The sequence below is a fragment of the Fusarium sambucinum genome, chromosome IV (genome assembly GCF_050947815.1).
Source record: "Fusarium sambucinum isolate potato_lamoka chromosome IV, whole genome shotgun sequence".
NCBI classification, from domain to species: Eukaryota; Fungi; Ascomycota; class Sordariomycetes; order Hypocreales; family Nectriaceae; genus Fusarium; species Fusarium sambucinum.
In genome coordinates this window covers 7,342,338-7,361,317 of record NC_139291.1, presented here as the reverse complement: position 1 = coordinate 7,361,317, position 18,980 = coordinate 7,342,338, and the positions used below count along the sequence as shown (strand labels likewise).

At 48.8% G+C, this 18,980-nt stretch overlaps 5 protein-coding genes across 5 annotated transcripts; 2 read left to right on the top strand and 3 right to left on the bottom strand.

Moving 5' to 3' along the window:
* Positions 1-24: 24 nt before the first annotated feature.
* FSST1_002382 (MICOS complex subunit MIC10) lies at positions 25-363 on the top strand (the record flags this gene model as incomplete). Its single annotated transcript, XM_083228366.1, has 2 exons — positions 25-102; positions 166-363. 2 exons carry the CDS (start codon positions 25-27, stop codon positions 361-363), a joined length of 276 nt encoding a protein of 91 aa, XP_083092564.1.
* A 233-nt stretch (positions 364-596) lies between these two features.
* On the bottom strand, positions 597-1,145 carry FSST1_002381 (uncharacterized protein; the record flags this gene model as incomplete). Its single annotated transcript, XM_083228365.1, has 1 exon — positions 597-1,145. One exon carries the CDS (start codon positions 1,143-1,145, stop codon positions 597-599), a length of 549 nt encoding a protein of 182 aa, XP_083092563.1.
* A 4,244-nt stretch (positions 1,146-5,389) lies between these two features.
* Positions 5,390-7,930, bottom strand: FSST1_002380 (Zn(II)2Cys6 transcription factor domain-containing protein; the record flags this gene model as incomplete). The annotated part of the gene is made up of 3 exons (XM_083228364.1): positions 5,390-5,547; positions 5,646-6,240; positions 6,296-7,930. 3 exons carry the CDS (start codon positions 7,928-7,930, stop codon positions 5,390-5,392), a joined length of 2,388 nt encoding a protein of 795 aa, XP_083092562.1.
* Positions 7,931-9,068: 1,138 nt separating this feature from the next.
* On the bottom strand, positions 9,069-10,987 carry FSST1_002379 (uncharacterized protein; the record flags this gene model as incomplete). Its single annotated transcript, XM_083228363.1, has 5 exons — positions 9,069-9,317; positions 9,377-9,398; positions 9,662-9,754; positions 9,835-10,830; positions 10,905-10,987. The coding sequence occupies 5 exons, from the start codon at positions 10,985-10,987 to the stop codon at positions 9,069-9,071; spliced, it is 1,443 nt and encodes a 480-aa protein (XP_083092561.1).
* Positions 10,988-15,677: 4,690 nt separating this feature from the next.
* FSST1_002378 (uncharacterized protein) lies at positions 15,678-17,583 on the top strand (the record flags this gene model as incomplete). Its single annotated transcript, XM_083228362.1, has 6 exons — positions 15,678-15,790; positions 15,969-16,204; positions 16,256-16,313; positions 16,376-16,595; positions 16,661-16,779; positions 16,845-17,583. 6 exons carry the CDS (start codon positions 15,678-15,680, stop codon positions 17,581-17,583), a joined length of 1,485 nt encoding a protein of 494 aa, XP_083092560.1.
* Positions 17,584-18,980: the final 1,397 nt, after the last annotated feature.

The following is an 18,980-nucleotide window of genomic DNA, read 5'->3' as shown; positions in this document are numbered from 1 at the left end:
AATACGATTTTGTCACAGGCCAAAATGTCCGATTCTACCGTTGCCCGCCCTCCTCCCAGCGCCATTTCCAGGCCGCTTAGCGAGTCTCTTCTTAATGAGAAGGTAATCACAAATCCGGATGATACAACAGGCTATTCATGAGATTTCGGTACTAACTATTTCTAGTGGGACCGCTGCCTCTCCAACCTCCTCGTCAAGTCATCCCTCGGTCTCGGTTTTGGTGTCGTTTTCTCTGTCCTCCTGTTCAAGCGAAGAGCATGGCCCGCCTTTGTCGGCGTTGGGTTCGGTGCCGGCCGTGCCTACGAGGAGTGCAACTTTAGCCTGAAGCAGGCTGCGCGAGACTTGAAGAAGCAGACCGCATAAGGGAACTGCGGATTGGGCGTCGACTAAAAGACGAGTCGTTTATTTGTACCAGGAACAAGCACACGAGAACATGGCGGCGTGTTAAAAAAGGGCACGGAGATCTTTGCCATGGACTCCAGGGAGAGCCAATGTCAGAGTAGGACGTTTTTCCAGATTCAATAGAGGTATCATGTACAACAACCTGCCATTTCTAATCTTTACCACCAGTCTTCATTCCAATTGTGCCAGTCAATTCAATCACAGCGGGGGTCGTCCCACTGTTGAACTCCGTCATATCTCATTGTATTTCCTGCTGATTGAACTAGCCTTCTCTGTGTCCCAGTGGCATCCTCTTCCCTACCTGTTGCGGACACCGGAGATTCCAAGTAGTCGTAACAGCTCTCATAATCTGTAACTAATTCCGAGCTATTCGAGGGGAAACTACTCAGTAACTGGTCGATGCTCGACCTTTGCGTTCCACTTGTGTCTGTGTTTTCCATCCGGCTTCTGGAGGGTATTGTCAACAAAGACAGGTTGCGTCTGAGATTGACCAACTCTAGTCGGAGCTCCTCGGCCAAAGAATGGCTTCGTCTTCGTACACTCTTGATGAATGAAGCTTCGTTGTCACAATACGCTCCGTCGCCCTGATCTGTCGGGTAAGATGCAGTCCAGGGGGTCTGTCGCTGCCCATTCTCGGTATCCTGAGCTCCTCGTGGAGTCCTAAAGCTAGCGCCTAATAGGATGAAGATCGCGAGAAGTAAGACGAGCGCAAACACCACGAATGCGATCAGTACTATTTCCATCCTGGCCGACTCTAAAGATCGGATATCGTCGGCCATGTTCATTTGGGCAACAGCTCCGGAGTTGCGCAGGAGTGGCTACACGACAGGCGATCCAGTTGGAGGCCGTACGATTTAATCGACCCTGGCTGTTGTTGATAGATGCGTCCTATAGATGGGAGAAGCGACTCCTCTTTCATTTGTGGAGTGATGCGAAGGAATATCAGTGTAGGCGATGGATGGCGGACGAAGAGTAAGGGTAAAGTAGATAGGTATTCGGCTAGGTCGATGGTAAATAAGTGTCTTTGAGGTTGTTTATCCATGAAACGAGTGTTTAGAGAGCATTGACCTGAGGGATATGATAAGTCAATTCTCCAGGAACTCCAAATAAGGTGGTCGTAGAGTCGGCAAGTAGTATGTGGTTGCACCCACACTCTAAGCGATAGCTCTTTACGTGAGTCACGACATGGCGTGCGAGATAACACAAAACAAAATGCGGTTGCACCTTCCGAGTTATTGCTACATCAACAAAACAGACGAACTCCCTCATAGTGGAAGTCTGTGTTGTAGATTTCTGCTAGTTCATCAAGTTTCTCACTCTTCAGGAACATGTCTATAGTGACAACTTATATGGCATCTTCCCTCAATCTACTGTATGGAAGTATTTCAATTCACCCAAAATTCACTTTGTAATGAATCTTCATGAGCTCATATCATCCAATCGTCCGATTCACCTTCACGCCGGTGAGTGTTACTGCCCTCGTACGATCAACCAACATATGGGGCATCACTTCATACCTCAACTTTATTACGACACTGTCATCTTTACTCTACTCACATCGGAAAACTTGAATTGTTTTCCCTTCTCGCTTTTATGTTTACACAATCGGGGTACCCATGGTATACTGATGGCTTTGTGTGAGCCCTACAACGGCACACCGCGTGGGAGTGCACAGGAAACATGGTTTGATAGTAACGGTACCGTGTGATTTTCTAATTTCTAAAGTATAATTCAAAACAAAGAACGAATGAGGCTACCGCCTTTTTCCAGATTGCTACCGCCAGCGTACGCCCTCCCGTTTTCCTTGTTGCTCTCTCTTGCGCACACTCTTCCTCCGTGCCTTGCCACAGCGTCTCAGCACTGTACAATGCTTCTCGACGTACGGCAAAGCATTCGGAAATTAGTGACCCGGTACTGTGGGCTTGTGTTAATTGAAGTCCTTCAGGAGGCACGAGTCCTGCAACGAGAACAATATTGCTACAGCGATACCAGGACACGACGGAAGATATCTAACGACATAACCATCACTGGCCAATAACGAACTGCGGCAACATGCCCAAGATACAAGACTAAATCATTGTTGACTCACCGGGATCTGTAGGCCAGGTTGGAGGCTTGGGCTTGGGCTTTTCCTGGGAAAGGTTGATACCAGCAGTAGGATTGTTGGTGGCAGCCATTGTCACTTGTTGTTTGTTTGTCGACTTGAATTTATTTGAGTTCTGATCGTGAACGAAGTCTTGTTCAAAGGTGCAAAGGTAACAAGTTGAGTTGATTTGAGTTGAGTTGAATGTTTGTGCTTTTGAGTTGTCTCGATGCTCTGGCTGATGAATGGCTCACTTTGCAGGAAGAGACCCGACTCTTATACCCAACTATTGTTATACAAAGTCCTCATTGCCAGATCTCACTTCCCAAGTTTTGCAAGAACAATGCTACTTCGAAACGTCCTTTTCGAGCACTGCGTGACGCCACAAGCTGTGTGAACACCGGGATCAAGACTTCCGCTGCTCAGTCGTCGTCAGCGCCTCAGCTAAACCCAGCATCTCGAACGCAGACTGCCGTATACCTAGCATTCTTAGAGATAAATTCAGTGAGCCCGTGCTGTGAGTTGATGAACCAATTGCCTGATATGGCAGCTTCTATGTTGGACAACCCCCCAGCTAAGCAATTCAACATCTGAATATGGCTCTTGTGTGTTATACTGACGTACGGTGTAGGACAGTTGAACTTGTTATTGTTGCAGTGGAACGGTTCATATCCAGTTATAGACTCGGGTGTCTCTCTTGATCAATTGAGTCTCGTGTTCGAAGGTCACCATCTAGTCTGGCACTGAGGCGGCCCTGAATTGAACGACTTAAACTCATCAAGAGTGTGAACGATATGCTAACACTGGTGTCATTGTTTATCATTTGTCCAACCATAAGTCAACTCTCTCTCGCTGCTTCAATAAAGCCGGTGGTTGCTCAAACATGCAGGGCGGTGATAAATACGTACATGTTCCGAGTCAAGGAACTATTATTGATCGTCGAGTTCATGAGAGACGGTGCGCATAGCTGTGAGCGGAGTACAAAAGGTAACGCAAAGATTTTACGTGAAAATCACAAGCAAAATACTCTATGCCTCCATGAAATCTACTGGTCCCAGTGCGCTGGGCCAGCATGAGGAGACTTTGGAAGCCTATACACAACTGACGGCTACGTACAGCCGTTGAGCTCCCGCCCGGTTTGCAATTCCATAACGTTTACGCTGAGCCAGTCGGCAGGTAGCCTTGAGTCGATTTATTCTTGGCTTGACGCTTCGCAGCCGAACATCAGAGTATCTGAGCACAGCACTAACAGCCAGTGCTAAAAACAGCGAGGTACTGGAAACACAGGAAGCTACTAGTGTAAGGAATAACTCTAGTTATCCAGCCCCTGACTGTGCAGGATCTGGACACACCTTAGTTACCGTACACTGCGGTTCCTAGTGAGCTTAGAGTGACATGTAACTAGTGTCAAGGCATAAAGATGGATGGATGTACACCTATTTAGATTGTGCATTGGCATATCGGAACTTCTGCCGGGTCGGGGAGACAATCAAATTATGTCTCTCGACGCAGTAGTACAGCAGAAGATGACCCTATCAGTCTTGCACTGAATATGACCGACTCCGAGTGAAATACATCGAGGCCGGTTGATTTTATCGTGCGAAAAAGTGTATGAAGAAAAGAAAAGAGAAAAAGGCGAAACTACCCACAGTTAGTTCAGTTAGAGTCGCGCAGTTGTGTCACGTGACGAGTGGATCCTGTGTTCCCTACCACCAACCTCTTTAAAAACTCTACCTCTGGTCTTTTTCTAATCTTTTCCCAAATACAAACACCAAACAAATCACACAGCAACGCCTCTTTTCCCTTTCCCTGTCGGCCTTTACCTCTCACGAAAAGAAAAGGCAACTTTTGCCATTCACGAGGGTGTCAACCTCGGCTTGTTTTTGTTCTCTTTGTTCGCTTCCAACGGCAACGCCGATGCAGCTTTGCTCTGTCGTGCTCTCTGCTTCACTCAGAATTCGGACTTTGACAAACATGCAGTCCTCCCCATCCCTGGAAAGCTGTTGAACGCCATGATGACGAGACGCGCCTTCTGTGTCAGGAATCAAATAATGTCTTGCTGCGTTTGACAGCTTTCAGAGGCCGGGTTGAGGTCGCACGCCTTGTCTCAGTTCAAGCAAGCCGTTCTTTTTGCTACTCTTGACATGTTACTTGACAACTTACCTACTACAGCTACTCTATGTCTGTTCTCTACAAAGTCCGCTACAAGCGGCACCCACGAAATGCCTACACTCTGCGCTCTCAATGCACATGTGTGTCAACTATTTTTTTTTATCGTTCTAGTGGGAGATTAAAACCACGGTCTAGACAACCGACCCGCTCCACCCTGATACCATAGAGCAGTGTGGCTTCAGGACTAAAATCGGGCAAACATATCTAAACAAACAACATTAAACGTGAATGACCGAGTGAATGAATCTCATGTATTTGCACTGAGACGTGCTCAGACGATTGACAAGCTATGACTCAAAATATTGTGTCTTGCATGGCATGTTTTTGTCTGGTGAAAGCCAGTCCGAACCCCATGCATGGTTACTATCGTCGTTGTTGCACAAATGTCTTGCCCGCTTGAGCAGTATTGCAGGCTCAAATCATGTCATGTTGATGATACGATAATAAGCCTTTGATATGCGAGCATGTTGAGGTCCAAATGAGACCGCCTTGTTCCTCAGACGTGGCATACATCGTTTCATTCAGCCTCATGTACTGCTGCCTGCGTACTCCGTTCCCTATCATATATCATGCAAAAAAGAGGCCCAAAAACCCACTCTGTGAAAGGGTAGACCTCTCATTCACCGACCGTTATACCAAGACATACCTCGCATACGCCATGTCATCCAAGAAAGCCGTTAAACAGACATACATTTCCCTCCTTTCTCAACAGATGTCTCGGACAAATAGTTCTCAAACAGCATCCCCGAATATGGCTCTGTCATCCTGGAACGACACGAGAAACCTCGCCACGAGGCGTCCAGTGTACAGTGTCTGAGGGTCCATCGGGAAAGGATGGCTCGCGTTGTTGTTGAGCCAGTCGTTTGCTGTTAGAAATTGCAACTCCTGCCCTAGTTAGTGTAAGACAGAACATGTCAGCGTTTGTGATCTTTCCAGAACAATACGGATACAATGTCAGCCCGTTTGTGAGCAGTCAGGTCGTACGTACAACTTTCGCCAAACAATAATTCTCTCAGTTGGGCCGAAAACTTGATGGCCGGTCCATCCAGCTCGCCCTTTTCGGCAAAGCTGCTGTCGAGCAAGGGGTTGAAGCCTTTCGTGTTGGCCTCCTTGCTATGTGTCTGGTAAATCTGGTGGAACTGGTAGGCGAACTGCCTGAAAGGCATGTTCTCAACCTCGGCACAGGTGTTCAGCGCGAGGCTTCTCTCGTACTCGGGTCTTGCGCTCTTCCTCATGTTGATCTCGTTCTGTGAGATGACAAAAATGTCAGCTGCCGTCTCGACCGCCTCCATAAAGAGGCAAAGAACGAGAAAGGCGGCAGTGCAAGGCGCCCACTCGCGCCGAGACTTGGGCTTGAGCGACTTTGTGAAGAGATCGAACAGCTGTGACATTTCCCGCTGCATAAGCTCGTCTACAATTGACTTGATCTGCCGTGCGAGGACTCGGGGCGTCACATAGTTGTCACCCTGGTCGATCAAGCCGGTTGATCGAAGGACATCAGCGGTCTGTCGGGTAAGGCAGAGTTGCCTCGTCATAATGTAGTGCATGCAGTAGATGGACAGGGCACGCTTGACCATGAGTGACTGTAGCAATGACTGTCAGCTCGGCTAATGATACGACTTGTCAGGTTTCACCTACCTCGGTCTCGTCTGCATACTGCTTGACAATCCGCAGCACCTTTTGGGGCAAACATGTGCTTTGGAAGTTGTCCGTGACTTGGTCGACAAAGTACGGCTCGGTAAGAAGCTCCTGGATGTACCTCTTTGTCCGTTTCTTTAGAGTGTCCTTCTCGGCAGTGTTGTCGAGCTCAACGCCGATGTTAGCTGCTCTGTTGCTCTTCAACTCGACCCTGTTCCCTCCCACATTCTGGAGCTGCCAGTGATTCCTGACCTCGTCCGTCTTTGGTGTAAAAAACTTGGCCTGTATTGCCAGAACTGTATTGAACAGCGGGCCTGAGAAGAGTTCGATAGAGCACACTTGCTCAACCCCCTGAACATGGAAGCCAGCAATATTATCCGAGAAAAACTTGGTCATCTGATCTTTAGCCAGATGTCCGCGGATATACTCGGGGAACAGAATGCCCAGGAAGTCGTTGAATCGCCAACAGACAACCTGAGGGACCTGAACCGTAATCTTCTTGCAGTTCTTGCAGGGACGTTCAAGATCGCATTTGACCTTGCGACTGTGACAGCAGAAGCAGGCACCATGTCTGCGGACTTGCAAAGCATTCTCCTTAGTAGCGTTCGCCAACGGTCCCTTGCGTCCTCGCTGACTTGTTCGGTTCATAGCCTCGAAGCACTCGAAAGGATTAGGGCGGCCGGCGTGAGCTGAGATAGAATTAGGAGTCACGATGACAAACTTGCCAGATTGTTCTGTTGTCGCCTTCTTCTTCTTCTCGACCTTTCCGACCTTGACCTTTCGAATCGGTATCGACGTTGGAGACCTGCTCCCATTAGGGCTCGCCTTTGAACTAGGGAACGAAGTCTGTGAGTAGTTGCTTGCAGGTGACGGGGAGTTATTAAAGTCATCCATGATGAAGACACTCTCGCTGCCTCGCATGTTGGTCTGGTTCCATGGTGGGACATTAGGATCTGACTGCATTGGCGGTTGCATGTTAAAATTTATCTGCGGCATTTGGACCTGGCTGTTGACGTCCATCGAGAACATGCCAGTTCCAAAGTTTTGCATGAGTGTCATGTCTGTAGCAGTATCAGCACCCTGCACTGAAGTAGAGGCCATCCCCCGCTTCTCCGGCATACCATTCAAGTCCTGTGGTTGGAATTGAGTTGTATCTTGCGAGAAAAGGTATTGCTGAGGTGTCAAGAACCCCTGTGTCTGTCCGAACCCGCCGTCTGTTGTGGTTGCAAACATGTCCGAGTTGGCATTGTCTGATGGAGCCTGAAAGGAGACATTGTTTGTGAAAAAGGCTGTTTGATCCAAGTCGCCTAGTATCAAAGGAGAGGAAGCTGAGGGAGAAGGTGTGTTCCTTGGCATGAAAGGTGAAGAGTTGTTCCCGGGGGCGTATGGCGGAGAAGTAGCGTAGGAAGTTTGAGTGTTGGAGACCATAAAGGGCGATGGCGTTCTATTGACATTTCCAACCATGGTGAAGCTTCCCAAGCTTCCACTAGCAGGGTCTGATAGAAAGCCAATGGATGATGGACCGGAGTTAGCTCCTGTGTAGTCGATATACTGCCATGACTCTTCATCGGGAATAGAATCGAAGTCGTAGGGGGACGACGAGCTTGGCGAAGGTTTAGAATGTATAGATGCCATTTCTGTCTGATAAATTGAATAATACAGGTATGTATCGATAGTCTTATGTCGATGCCAAGATGTACTGATAGATCAAATCGAAGATATGTAAAGGGAATAGAGACTTTGTCCAGATAATAAATTCGACCGCTTATATAGTAGATTTTTGTTCGTGATTATGAGTTTGGCAATTAAACCATTCCTAGTTAGTGAGTTTGAAGATGTTGTGTTATTGTCTTTGTCGTTAATAAGACAATATTCGCAAGTCTGTTCTGCGTGTCTAGGGTGGTGTAGTCGCAAGGCTCCAGGCCACAGCATCACTTTGACCGCAGGAAAAGCGATGAGATATAAGTAATTCAACGAAAGTGCACTTCTCTCAAACCTGTATTGAAAAGAATAAAAGAGTAAGAAAAGCTGTTGCTTGCTTCATCCTCCTTCGGTCAACATTCATGGACGTCTCAACGCTAACCCAAACGGCGACCGAAAACCAGGTACCTTGTCTTATATGGCACTCTACGGCTTATAGTAAGTACCTCGAAAGTGCAGGTAAACCAATCACAGGCACATATTGAGCACATGCTCACTGACGCTATTCCTCTCTGAGTACTATCTCGAGTGACACAATTACCTATATAATTTCTATTCAACTGCCATGCATCGTTTTCTCATAAAAGTGCATTCTTACAGCCTGATATCTTGACAAAGATTGTCAGGTGGTCGGCTAAGCAGTCTATCGTAGAGCCTCGAGCTGTCATTGGCATCGTACAGCATAAACGGTAGCATTATCGATCTGTGTCAGTAAGTATCCGATTGGCGCACGATTTCGCGCATCACAGCATGAGGAGGGCCTCAAGCCTGGGAGCTTCAGTGTCTTATACCGAATTGCCTTGCAGCCCAACACGCCCACCATACTCCATATAGTCGATTCCACAATTCACATGAATTGCGGCAGTAAATCTTGAGTGCCGATGCTGCAGTGTTGAATCACGGTGGACCTACCCTACGGGTTGAAACATGATGATACTATTTCGAATGCTTGATCAATTGGAATCAATTATTGAGTAAGACTCTTGTAGTAATAAGCAGGTAGACTAGTTAAGCCTACCGATCATCATTCGCTCGAACCCTATTGGTGGCACTTCTCAACCCATTTTTATCATCATCGCGAGAACTGTAGATGGATCGACAAACTGAAACCCAGCCTCAAAACCATGTTGAATTCCCAACTCTCACCGGAGCACACGCCCAATATGGGTCCAGTGACCAATAAACATCGTAGCGTTGAGATGCCTGCTCCCGAAAGATCACCATTAGAGCTTCCATCCCGAAACTGTAATCCTTGCCAAGTCGATAGGTGCCCAACACACACAGTCACCGTTGTACCCAATACCACCAACAGGCAAGGCGACTGAAACGACCAGCAGTACGCAACTGGCACTTTGATTCAACGTGATAACTAAAACATACTGCAAATGTGTCGTTACCAATCCTGTAATGGGGAGTACTGTTCAGATCCAGCGATAATATCTTGATGACAAACATGTGCTAAACACAAAAGCACGAAACATGACTCGTTAATATTCAAACATAAAACCAAAACAAATGTTACCGCACAATAACTCCAACACGCTTGGACGGTAGCCTCCTAACCAGAAATGATTGGCTGCTGAGAAGGGCCGGCGTACGCCTGGCACGCCAATCCTCTAGACCCAGGAGAACCTATGCCCATATATGATAAACATTATCGCTCACAATGTCAAATTGTGCTGGTGGCCCCCATCCTTTGCTCGGGCCACGTCCCTGTTTCTGATCTGTGCCGTTGTCGTCGCCGGCAGGTCATGTCCCCTGTTCTAGGAGAGCATATAAACGTATATCATTAGAGTCGCTTGAGACTCGTCGTCAAGCTAGATACCTAAGCTCGGTACCGGTTGGCAGCGCGATCCTGGATCTGCTTGTCTGTAGAAACGTATAGTCGGTCTAGGTAGTCCATAGCCGAGGCATCCTTCAGGATCTTGGCTACTTGAATGCCGGCCGAGATCAGCTGAAGGATGTTGCGGTCGTCCTTGAGCGGGCGACTTTGGTGCTTGGCAGCGTGTCGCATCTCGAGAGAATTTTCAAGGATCGTAACAAATTGCTTGATCTGTCCGTTGTAGAGGACCCGGGCTGGGATGCGTCGCTTCGTCGCTAGTCGCTTGAGAAGATAAACCCACTCAGTCCATTCTCGGTCTTGTGGTCGCTCGACGGGCCTCATGTCCTGGGTCAAGGGGATCGGAAACTGGTACTTGGCCACGAAATCATAGGCGCATTGCGAAAGTCGGTCATTGACCTGGCTCAAAACATTGTCCTGTTCCTGAACATGAAGGTTGGTTGGCAGATGCGGGAGCTCTCGTTCCTGCATAGCAATGACATCTGGAGGTGGTCGCTGTAGGAACTGATGAGGACCATCGAATTCGTCACGGTTCGAAGGTCGTCTTTGTGAGCGACCTTTTCCAGTAGACTTTGACTTTCCTCCGGGGGCAGAGCTAGCCATCCCATTTTCCAGGGAGTAGTCCGAAAGGTTGGGTGATGCGATGATGTCGTCCACTGAGTCGGTAGGCGAGTATCGCTCACGGTTCTCCCACGACTGAGAGGTTGGTGCCTTGTATGAGGCATGTCCAACTGGCTTGCCATACGATCCTGAAGGGGGGCGGGCACCAAACGAGGGAGCGGCAGGGTAGGTCGACTCAGCGCGTGACATATGACCATTGGTACCAATAGGTAGACCGCCAGCTAAGTTGTAGTTGCTGGCCGAGTAGTTGACACTTGAATTGGCCGATGTTACTAAGGATTCCGAGCTGGTATTGTTTCGATAATCACCATACCTTTGTGATGAGTAAAAGCCATTATCGAAACCTCCATGTACCGAAGGATCAGTGAACGAACTGCCGGTGAGTTAGCCCCACTACGTTTTCACCCAGCCGGAGGGACAGTCAGCAGACGAGGAGTTCAGACTTACTTGCGAGTTGGGTTCCAAGGACTGTTCGACATTGTAGTCTTGTAGGCATGATCTTGCTGTGCCATACTGTACTGGCTCATCATTGTGAAAACGGAATCGCGGGGTGTTAATTTTGGGCAGACTTGACGAGACTTGCGGCTGATAAAGAAAGAATCCACAGGTGAAAAGAAGCAGCAAAGGGTCCACGCCTTGGGTTCCAGTTAAAAAAAAAAAGAGACTAAACCGACGGACAGCTTGTACAATATGGGTCCTTGGGCAGTGATCCTGGGTTTTTCCAAAGGGCTGGCTGGCTCCAAATGTCTTCTTCAGGGCATCCACGGTGACTAGGGTTTCCTGAGATGGCGATGAAATTGCCTGGGTCCTCTTGCTGGCGGTTGTAGGCGGTGTGACCTGTGGTCTGTGGTCCAGGCAGATGGATCTATCTGCAAAGGCCAACTCAACTCCTGCTGGATTGGATGAAAAACTGCGCGGGCAATAGTGAAGCACTAAAATAGTAGTGCAGTATCCTTGGGGCACTTCTCAGCGAACCAGGTCAAGGTAAAGCTGTTGATGAGCGGATCTGAACTGACACAGACAGATAGTAAGACTATGGAGGAGATCCGGGAGATTGAAGCTCGGAATACCGACGATTTATGTTCGTCCGTGAGGCTGCAAGGAAAAAGGGACGGGTACGCATGTCATGAGCGAAACCCTGGCATGGCCTGGCTTGGTTGTTGATGATGGCGATGGGGGATGGTAAAACGCTGCCCCATTTACTAGCACTAGCGGAGTTGACAGGGACCAGGCGGGAAGCAAGTGATGGCCCAAACGACTTTTCTGGCAAGATTTGCAAAAGAAATTCGCCCCAGAATCCCTAAATTAATGTTAGGAGGGTGTCACTTCCCCAAGGTTGTGATGGATAGCGGTGTCTGTACTGTACTCTGTGCTGTACATACAGTACTGCGCTGTACTTTGGTCGGCAATGCAGTCGAGGTAACTAATTACTGCCTGTATTGAGTTGATGGCGCAAGCCAGCCCAACAAGCGAGCGAATCCACGAATTGGACCCTGTCTCTGATCTGATCTTAAACCAGGGTGGGTAAGCTTAATGATCGAAGACGTTTGAAATGTTACCTTTTGTGTATCGTTTCGTCTCGGTTTAGTACAGCGTAGCAGGAGAGAAATGTCAATGAAATGTTGAGTCCTTGGCTATTGCTGCGTGTTTGCTTGCCCGCCGAGAGTGGAGAGGTATCGTCAGAACACAATGCCGAGGCCATGCTACCCCAGATGTTCTGCGTACCTACGGCGTATGGAGGGACCTGAGGAGGCTTCGATACAATTGTGGAAAGTTAGAAGGTCACTCTGCATCGCGGGGCAGCACCGCTCTTCCGGGCTTCCAATACCTCTCCCTCGGGCCAGGACAACAAAGCGAGGCAATTCATTGATCCAGCCAGTGATTGACTGATTGATCTGGTCTCCTGGGCATCATCAGGCGTAAGCATTGTTGCCCAAGACGCGTTGGCAGCATCCAAATCGAGCTGACCTACCCCAAAAGATGGGATGCTAAGTTTGAGCAGGGGACTGCCCGGAACGTTGAGAAGCGGTCAATGGCGGGACTGCAGAAAAGGTCAGGCACCAAGGCTGTATGTAAGTGCACCCGACAGGGCACCGTTGATGCCCACTGACCACCTCCATCACGGGATGTCAGGCCAGGTCGGGTCAGGTCAGGTCAGCGTGCCTGGCGGTTGGGTTTGACGTCGTTGTTCCTTGGTTCAGCAGTCAGAAACAAAGGCCGCAAACAGCTCATCAACTGCCAGCAGTGTACAGTGCAGTTGACTTGATGGAGGACGTAGTACTGGACAGCACACCATCTCGGCGAGGCGGCACTAGACAAATCTGGGGATTCATCGTGAAGAATAAGGCGTTTGTTGATTGGCCCCGATTATTTTGCTGTACAATCAACGAAGCCTGACAATTAGTCTGGTGAACCACAATGACCATGATATTCCATCATCAGAAGAGACAAGATGAGAGCTGTACCATGGCTACACGACTGCACTCCCCGAGATAGATACTGTACACAGCAAGTCATTTCTTTCTGTCTGTGTTTTGCTGTGCAGTAGCTGGTTGAATGTAGGTACTATGCACCACCCGCACTTGAATCCCCTGTACAGATTTGATGATATCGACAGCAAAATGGTCCGACGGTTGACGCGCGCGATGGAAACAGCCGCTGGCAATGCGATGTGGCTGGCTTCTCCACTTTGGCCCTGGCTTGACTTGACTTGACCCTTGAAGCTCGTGGCATCTTTCGGCACCTGAGAGCGGAATGGAGAAGTTGAGTTAATGAGAAGGGTCTTTGCTTTGAAGCCGTCGTCCTGCAGCAGTGCCCTGTCCTCAGGGTATCCGAAAAATTGACCGCTGGAAACATAAGAGACAAAATTAGTGGGTCACTTTATGCCTCTTAGGCTATAGTCTTTAGGCTACTTATTTTTATACCCTAAGACTTGGAAGGTTGTTTTTCTGCTACCCAGTAGCCTGTCATGTCGAATCCATATTAACTGTCCGCCTTGAACCGGCCGAGTCAGCTTTGTTAGTTATGAGGCGGGCTTTTTTTTCTTTTATTGATGTGGATCTTGATATTATCAGATGAATCTTGAATATCGAATTCTGGATCATGCTTGACGGACTCGCCGAGTTTGTTTTCGGTCAATTCGAAGCCGAGATGATGAAAAATGACGATGTTGTTTCTACCCGATATCAGAAGTTGACCGCTTTCCTGTCGACATAAAAAGCGGAAGGTGCGAGGCGGTATCCGTATCTGCTCACCTCGATCCGAGTTCCCCATATCAAAACACTTAACCGAAGCAAGGCTGTCCACTTGAAAGATGCCAGATCATTAATTTACTCGGCATGAGCAAATGCATGTGACCGTTTATTGTTCCGTCCCTTGCTTGACTTCGTTTGACGTGGAAGAAACGGATCAATGGATGCTGATGAGGTGGCACAGTACCTAAGCAAGGTTAAGCAATCAATGCCGACATTTCTAAGCCACTTTAATCTGTGGCCTTTTCTTTTGGAGATATCTCGCTGTCGATTTTCGTTTCCTTCTTTTTTTTCCCTCTCAGCTCGATCGATTGTTCTCGTCTTGTGTTGCACAAACTTGTCCTGCCGCATTTGTTAACCCGATCGATCACAGACACCGCCAATCCTACCTATTACACATACATACTTCCATTGGCCTGGGACTTCAGCTTGGTCAAATGATTGCATATGATCATCTCAACTCTCCCTAGCCAACCGGATTGCTCAGACGGGTTCTTTCGAGTCTTTTCAGAAACTGAACCTTGTGCGGCCCTGCGCTTCGTTACAATCTTTTCTTGGATACGACATAGCGAAAGCTCCTGGATCCAATTGACGATGTTTCATGCCTCTTCGGCTCTCAGCATACCCTGAACTGGAATGACCGCTTCGAGTGCTCCCAGACTTCAACACGAGATCCAGTCAGCATCTCTTGCCTGGGAACGCTCAGGTAATTTTACGACACGAGACAATATTCCTTGGAATGCGTCATTGTTTCTTATCTTTCAACCCCTGAGTCTAAGTTAGGGCTGAGAGAGGTCGTATATCGCACCGTTGCCGCTTGCTAGCACGTGGTGGCTGGTTCAAGCCTTCAGGAACACGAGCTATCGCTTCGGTACCAGGCGTTCGTCTGCAGATTAGCCCCTGTTGACATGTCGAACAAAGGCCTAAAATAGACATGAACCCCACATTATGAGCACTGACAACAGCAAAACATCACCTACAGCTTCAGCTCCGAGAAGCGGGACCCGCACCGACCGGCTTTCACCAAGACTGGCCTGGCCGCTCCGTCCCGGGATTGGAGAAATCGGAGGCCTTCGGGATTTGGCCGTGAGAACCTCATTCTTTTTCTGTCGACCTTCTTCTTGTGGCACGCGACATGGACCAAAAGGAGTCAGAGCTTAATGCTGGCTTTATAGATCATCCTCTTCGTTTCAGCGGATGCCGAATCGGATCCCGTGTTGTGTTGCATGCTGGCCAAGACAAATCTTATCCTGTTTCGTTTTGCTTCTCTCTCATCCCAGCGAACTCCTATACCGATGAGCAGGCGATCGTGCTGTCCGATCGTGCCCCTGTCGCAGAGGAGGTTTGCCGACTTACAGTCAATGTTTCTTGATGTGCATATGTGACGTACGGGTTCTCAAACCACTGCTTCTGGGTCCACAGGTAGTGCAATACATTTACCTATTCAACCACAGGCGGCCGCTTTTCTCTCAGTATGGCCTCACTGATCTCATTACCCCCCGGACAGAATAAAGCCTCACGGGTTTTTCTGAACAAGCCCCCGCCACCAAATACTTAGCGAGTCATGGGGCTAAGAGCATCAGTGCTACTTGATTGGACGCAGGCCCTGCAGCTTTCGTCTAGAAAAACGAGCTTTGCTCCCTAGAAATCTATTTGGGGATATCCCACCAACTGGCGTGGATTGCATCGGGCAAAGGCTGGTTCTCAATACGAAGAAGAATTCTTGAATGCCATGGCCTACCAGCCTTTGCCTTGTCCATATCGTGTCAGCCGTGTCTCTAGACCACGCTTCTCGTGGAATATTTCCCCTCGAACCACCCCGAAAGAATTCGTAGCGGCGCCGGTCTCATAATATGCGGAACCTCCACTAGTAGCATATAGACAAAAGCCATTGCTGAGCCCATAGACTTGTTCGTTGTCGAAAGAGTTATAACCCCCAATTGCGACAAAGATATGCCCAAGCAACACCATGGCGCCGCCAAAGGATAAAGAACGAAAGAGGAAGTTTCATCGAAGAAGCAAGAACGGATGCACCCGATGCAAGGCCAGGCATGTGAGGTGCGACGAAGAAAAACCACTTTGGTATGTTTGTTTATAAGCTTCAAATCTTACTCGTGCAACAGCCGACCGTTTCCCCTCCTTTCTGACTGTTGCTGCACGGCTACGCGCGGCTCGGATGTGGGATAGACGATAGACGAGCTCTGCATACGCGTCTAATGGCGTTCGTTGTAGGACTGACTAACCGACATTGCCAATATAGCACCAACTGCCTTCAAACCGGAAGTGACTGCATCTATCCGACTCCAGAACAATCGCTGCCGTCCAATGAATCTTTTCCCTCGCCGGCTTCATCCAGCAATGCTGCCCTTGCGAGCTTCGGCTCCCAGATGGCACATTTAGAATCTCCATCGCCAGGTTCGAGTAACGCCCTCAACAACTACGTTGGAGGTTCTTTTGACGCTCTCCCAGAGCCTTCGAAGCGCCTTTTGCGCCATTGTATGCCTCGAAATCACAAACGAATCTTGCCGCAACTAATCTCTTGGCTAGTTTCACAATACACGGTTTGGGGTCAAAGGCCTGTAGTTCGAGAGCTGGAATCATCGGCGTACGATAACCCGACAACAAGGTCACACCGATCGGAAGAATTTGACACTGACAGTCGTATAGAATTCAAAAGTCGTTCGAGAACCCGGGATACATGCACATGTGCCTCATGCTTTCGGCTTGTCAGTGGGCATGGGTCACGGGCTCAATGGATGAGGTCAGGATCCCATTTCTGTACCATAAAGCAGCAACATATCAATTTGCGAGAGAACAAATCCAAAATCCGGAACTAGCAAAGAGCGGAGACACCATGTTGGCTATCTCTGCACTGGCATTGACAGAGGTATGAACGTCTTGGTGTGATGGTGCGAGTATGGCCAGGTTTGATACTGACGGTTGGTGATCCAGGGTGCGATAGGTGAGTTGGATGCTTCTTCAAGACATTTGAAGGGAATCCAGTCTGCAGTAAGGCAATGGAACAGAGCGATTGACCCTGTGCCAACACTACCTCAAAGGATGCTTAAGATGTGAGTTGTGCGATTGGGATGTTGGTTTCCCTGGCCAGACATTTGCTGACGAATAGTAACAACAGGGTCGGAGAAGGACTACGAACCGGAAAAGCAGGCCAACTTGTTAATGTGCCTGAATACCAACCGACCTTTATGGCCTTGTTGTTTGCCTCGATATGGGATATCACAGCGTTACCACCGCGCGAAGCCCCGAGATATGGTTGGTGGGAAGATCTCGAAACACCAGCGGCCAGACTATGGCAAAATCATACCAGGGATCTCAACCTCAACTATGAGATCTCGAGAGGGTTTAGCGCGGGCCAATATGTGCCACGAATCCTGAATGGTGACCCAAAGAGTAGCCGGACGAGTTTCATCGCTACCTTTTTCTATCTGTGCTCAGAACTAGGCGACAGATACTTTGACGTAACCATGATTGATTGGCTTCTCGAACAGCTTATCGACGATGTAAATGCTGGTGAAGAGCACCTCAGAATGAGTGAATGGACACAGTCACTCTGGTTGTTCTGCGTACTGTTTGGTGCGTCTATGGCCTTCACAGGCCGGGCAAACAACGTAATTGAGCAGAGACAACTGGCCAGATGGCGGGCTGTTTATGGCGACAAGATGAAACTGGCCAGCCGGGAGCTGGGCATCACAAGTTGGCAGTCAGCCCGCGCAATGCTGGCAGCAGTTGTGGGAGAAATGGACGGCGAATTAGAAAAGGGCTTAGAGGAGTTATGGAACGAGGGGATATCTGGAGAGACGATGGGCGATAGCAGCACAAGTCCTGCGGTGATAGAGCTGACAGAGTCGGACTAAGATCTCGATTTTGTTTGTCCATCTGACTGGTTTCTGATACGAAGGACAATAAACAGCGTATATATGTGAGCTATCACAGTTGAGTTGGCGCCGGACGAGGCCCAACGTTGGCGGGCGTAATGGGTGACGGGATATTCAAAGACGGGTCGGCTGAGCTGACGGTAATTCCACCAACAATAGAACCCTATACCACAGACAAGAAAACCAAATTGCGATAATTAATAACAAACCTGATCTTATTAACCGAGAGATGTAGTGGATGATATTGATAGGTGAGGTTAAAGTGGTTGCGGGCCTTCTTCACGTGGACCAACGGCCCGTTGGCCCTTCCTTCCCTTCTATTGTCCCTTCCAGTTTCCTTCCAAGTTCCCGGATTGGAAAAAACGGGAAGTGGGAAGAGGGAGGTGGGAAGGGACGGGTACGGAAAGTGCGGGAAAGGCTGTCCCGTTCTACCACTGCAGGTAGAGACTAGAGAGTCAGTGCCTACGAAGTCAGACTGTCAGTGCTGGGGAAGGTAAACTCAAAACTGCGGGTTCCTTTTAATCCCATGAATCAGATGCCAACAGCATGTCTTTCTTTCTTTTGTTGATTGGACCCCTTTTTCTTTACGACTCAGAGTATGACATATCAACCGGCAATGGAAATTACCGACAATAACAATTTCAATGCCAGTCGTTGTCTCTGTTTCGCCGTGTTTTCTCGTCTGTCATCGCGTCAAGCGCCTGGTGCATTTCGCACATTCTTGACCGCAGTTCTGTGTCATAACCATCCCATTAAACACTTTGCCGGCCCATTCTGTAGCCCGCTTGCATTATCGTGACAGACGCTTAGAAGCATGCTAAAAACAAACCAAGCCCACCTCGCCCTGTTGCGGTCAATCACAGGACGAAAGGAGACCACCTGGGTGACCAGCGGCAGTCTCGGTGTGCTGTCTGTTGCATATTGGCTCATATAACTCGTTTTGGTTGGCGATGCTTGCTTTGTTTAACCCACCCATGCTGACTTGGCCGCAGCATGAAGGGGGTCATTTACGATAATAGCGCAGCGGGCCACGAAAACATGACCAGAATCTGTCGGAAATGGGAAGCAGACATGGAGGATTCGACAGAGGTTGATTCTTGGAAGCATGAGTCTGTGGTAAAGTGATCGTCAGGAGCTGAGGCACTTTACGAGCCAATACGGAAGCCGCTGCGTCCGAGACTTCTTCAAGCCTAGTTTTCATCCCAGAATGCTTGGAAGGGTTGGCTTTTTCATGAGGATCAGCCGCATCACCCTTTTACATACGACGCAAACGAAATGACAAGTTGGATGCAATTTCGGCCAACCTCTTTCTTTTCAGCCTGTCCGCTCTGTTTCCTCTCTTCTTTTCGCAGCATATCCTCGTCAACAAGCCTGGT